Here is a 3,655-nt window from a genome sequence, read left to right on the forward strand (position 1 = left end):
GGGCGGTGATGGGGGGGGCCCTGTGGGCTGGGGGGGAGAAGTGAGGGTCGAGGGGAGCCAGGGACGGTGCTGGAGGCTGGCGAGGACCACCTTCCGGAGATGGGCATGCAGGCTGTTTGCGCAGGGGGAGAGCAGATGGAGCCCTCGCCACACCCAGGCAGCAGGTGACGAGGCTGTTTGTGGGTGGCCGACCGGGAAGAAGGCAGGTCGGGAAGGAGTCCTGAAGTAGGAGAATTGCCAAAACAAATTCACTGTTTCTTGCCCCGTTTTGAGGAGGGCTCCTTGACCCTCGCCAGTCCATCCCCTGGAGGTTGCCAGTGTTGAGTCACCGGGGCCGGCTCCCCTTTCCCTTCCGCACCTGCCGTATTACTCAATCCCATATAATCCCAGCGTCTCCACCACATCTCATTCCATGTGATGGTTTTTAAGGCCCCTAACAGGTCCTGCCAAAGGCATCCTTTTCTTCGCCTTCGGAAGTGATCACTTGGGCATGGACGCTATGGAGAAAGCCATGAATCAGGGGCTTGCTATGGAATTGGTGGTGGGGGGGCGCCCAGTGCAGAATGAAGACATGGGGCCCCTTGCTCACAAATGATCAGGGATTTAAACATGGGTGGGAGAGCAGTGAGCCAAGGCAGGGCCCTTCTGAGTGAGTCCCACGACTCTAGGTGCTGCTGATTCTTCTTCTTCTTTTATTTAAAAACAAAATTTTTTTCTTAATTTTTATTTATTTCTAGGAGAGAGAGACAGCGTGAGCAGGGGAGGGTCAGAGAGAGAGGGAGTCACAGACTCCGAAACAGGCTCCAGGCTCTGAGCTGGCAGTCAGCACAGAGCCCGACGCGGGGCTCGAACCCACGAACCGCGAGATCATGACCTAAGCGAAAGTCGGACGCTCAACCGACTAGGCCACCCAGGCGCCCCTCTTCTTCTTCTTTTAAATGTTTATTTCTTTTTGAGAGACCGAGCATGAGCAGGGGAGGGGCAGAGAGAGAGGGAGACACAGAATCAGAAGCTCCAGGCTCTGAGCTGGCAGCACAGAGCCGGACGCGGGGCTCACACTCACGAACTGCGAGATGGTGACCTGAGCCAAAGTCGGACGCTTAACTGACTGAACCCCCCCAGGCGCCCCGTCTGCCGCCGATGCTTATAACCACCGGTGGCGTGTTTGCTCACCTGTCTTCTGCTTGCTTTCCGCTTCCAGTGTGTCCCGGCATGGATATCCGAAACAACCTCACGAGGCTGCACGAGCTGGCCAACTGCTCGGTCATCGAAGGACATTTGCAGATCTTGCTGATGTTCAAAACGAGGCCCGAGGACTTCCGAGACCTCAGTTTCCCCAAACTCATCATGATCACCGATTACTTGCTGCTCTTCCGGGTCTACGGGCTGGAGAGCCTGAAGGATCTTTTCCCCAACCTCACGGTCATCCGGGGCTCGCGCCTCTTCTTCAACTACGCGCTGGTCATCTTCGAGATGGTCCATCTGAAGGAGCTTGGCCTCTACAGCTTGATGAACATTACCCGGGGCTCCGTCCGCATCGAGAAGAACAACGAGCTGTGCTACCTGGCCACTATCGACTGGTCGCGCATCCTGGACTCCGTGGAGGATAACTACATTGTGTTGAACAAAGACGACAACGAGGAGTGTGGGGACATTTGTCCGGGCACTGCCAAGGGGAAAACCAACTGCCCTGCTACTGTCATCAACGGCCAGTTCGTCGAGCGGTGTTGGACTCACAGCCATTGCCAGAAAGGTATGCCGGGGAACGCGGGGCTCTCAGCCGTTTCTCGCGCCCTGTTTGTTAGCAGCTGGACGCGTTCGCTAGACAAGGGGGTGGCACGTTTTTTTCCTGCAGAGGCTCTGATATTAAACACTTTCGGCTTTGCAGGCTGCGTGGCCTCCCGTTACGGCTTCTGGGCGCTGCCATTGTAGCGGGAAGGCAGCCACAGGCAGCGCAGAAAGGAGTGGGCGTGGCTGTGTTTCAATAAAACTTTATTTAGAAGCCAAGCTGTGGGCCAGTGTTGGCCGCTTCCTGTGCTAGACCGTCTAGTGTTCCTCTCGTTGGAGACGGGGGAGAGGTGGGCGAGGATGGACTTCGTTGTAGGAAAAAAACGTTCATTTCTTGAGTGATGAAAGAAGTAAGTTCGCTCGTTGCAGACATTTGGCAAAAGAAATGGGCAAAGGAAGGAAGCAAAACAACAACCCTTATCCCACATTTGATGGAGGTGCTTCCTCCTCGTGATTCTATTTTACTTACTTTTCCCTGTCTTTGGGCATTTAGATGGTTTCCGGTTATTCTGAAGAGAAGGATGAACGTTTTCGGGTCAAAGCTTTATTGAGCGTTTTGTTTCTCTAGGCTTTGCTTTTCCAGAAGTGAAATTTCTGGGCCAAAGGTTCTTGATACTGATTGCCAAATGGCTTTCCGGAAATGTTGTACTGATGGGCGCTCCTCCTAGCATTGGCTGAGAGGGAGCACCTTGGCCAGCTTTGGGTGTTGTTCGAAAAATCTTTCATAATTTACTGGAGGGAGGAGCCAATGTCATGTCATTGTTACTATTTGCATTTCTTTGATTGCTCTCGAGGTTGAACCTTTTAAAACATGTTTATTTATCATTGGGGTTTTTTCTTCCTGTTCATATCCTTTGTCCATTTATCTTTGAGTGCTTCAGTGGGTTTTGAAATACTAGTCTCTGTGTGGTTTTCGTACACGAAGGCTGTTAACCCTTTTCTTTGCCAGTTGCATCTTCAGATGCTTTTGTTCAGTCGTGAAAACGCTCTGGAATGTCGGGTGCCAGAGAAGCTTAAATGTTTGTGGGGTTCAGAGTGGGGTTTTTGCGTGCCTCTCCTGTTACTCTATGTTTAGAAAGTCTTTTTCCATCCGTAAAGTGAATGTGTTTTTTTTTCCCGCCAAATTTCCTATTTTAATTTTAATTATTATTTAAAAAATCCATCCTGGACATTTGGGATCTACTTGTGTGCGTGAGTCAAAGGGATGCCCCTTTCCCCCCAAAGAACTTGTTGGGGTCTCAATGCCCTTTATTGCTGAAATTTGCTCCCTTGTCATTGATTTGGGGGTCTGTTTCTGGGTATCGGTAGATCGGTTCCTTGCATTGGGCTGTCGTGCCGTTCTGATCATTGTGGTTTTATAATGTTTTGATAACCAGGAAGGCAAGTTCCAAACACACACCTATTACTTTGATTTTTATAGTTTTGACTCTTTCGTACTTTGGAATTCCCTGGGAAGAATTAGCGAACATGAGATCGAGGTCAGAGAAAGTGAGTGGGTGGCTTAATGGTCGTATCACAAAAGATAGGGCACGGGAGAAAGGAGGGTCTTCTTGCCTGAGCCCAAAGGCTTCTCGGGTGAGTCCTGCATAGAATCCATGGGAGCTGTGGGGCGGAGCCCTTCCGAGGCACAGGCGTTGGGTGGTGGGGTAACAGAAGGTGAGAGCGGAGGCCACACCTCTTCTGAGAGGTTGGGCAGTGAAGGGAAAGAGAGCCTTGTTGTTTGAGGATCGGGGAGGGTGTGATGATTGTTATATTGTGGAGCAATCTTGGGGACGTTGGTCGGTCGGGGACAGAGAGAACGAAGCTAACTGACAAAGTTGGGGCAAAGTCAGTCTCAGCACAAGCAGAACGACTACCCGTGGGTTTG

At 51.4% G+C, this 3,655-nt stretch overlaps 1 protein-coding gene across 2 annotated transcripts in view; it reads left to right on the forward strand.

Annotated features, from left to right (window-relative positions):
• Nucleotides 1-1,206: 1,206 nt before the first annotated feature.
• INSR (insulin receptor) overlaps nucleotides 1,207-3,655 on the forward strand; it is a 114,049-nt gene continuing 111,600 nt past the window's right edge. For both annotated transcript variants that reach the window (XM_077745709.1, XM_077745710.1), the window contains exon 1: nucleotides 1,207-1,753. In XM_077745709.1, coding sequence (XP_077601835.1) covers nucleotides 1,213-1,753 — 541 coding nt within the window. In that variant the 5' untranslated portion in view covers nucleotides 1,207-1,212. The remainder of the gene's footprint in view (nucleotides 1,754-3,655) is intronic.

This window comes from Crocuta crocuta, unplaced genomic scaffold (assembly GCF_008692635.1).
Source record: "Crocuta crocuta isolate KB4526 unplaced genomic scaffold, BGI_CrCroc_1.0 scaffold650, whole genome shotgun sequence".
Classification (NCBI taxonomy): Eukaryota; Metazoa; Chordata; class Mammalia; order Carnivora; family Hyaenidae; genus Crocuta; species Crocuta crocuta.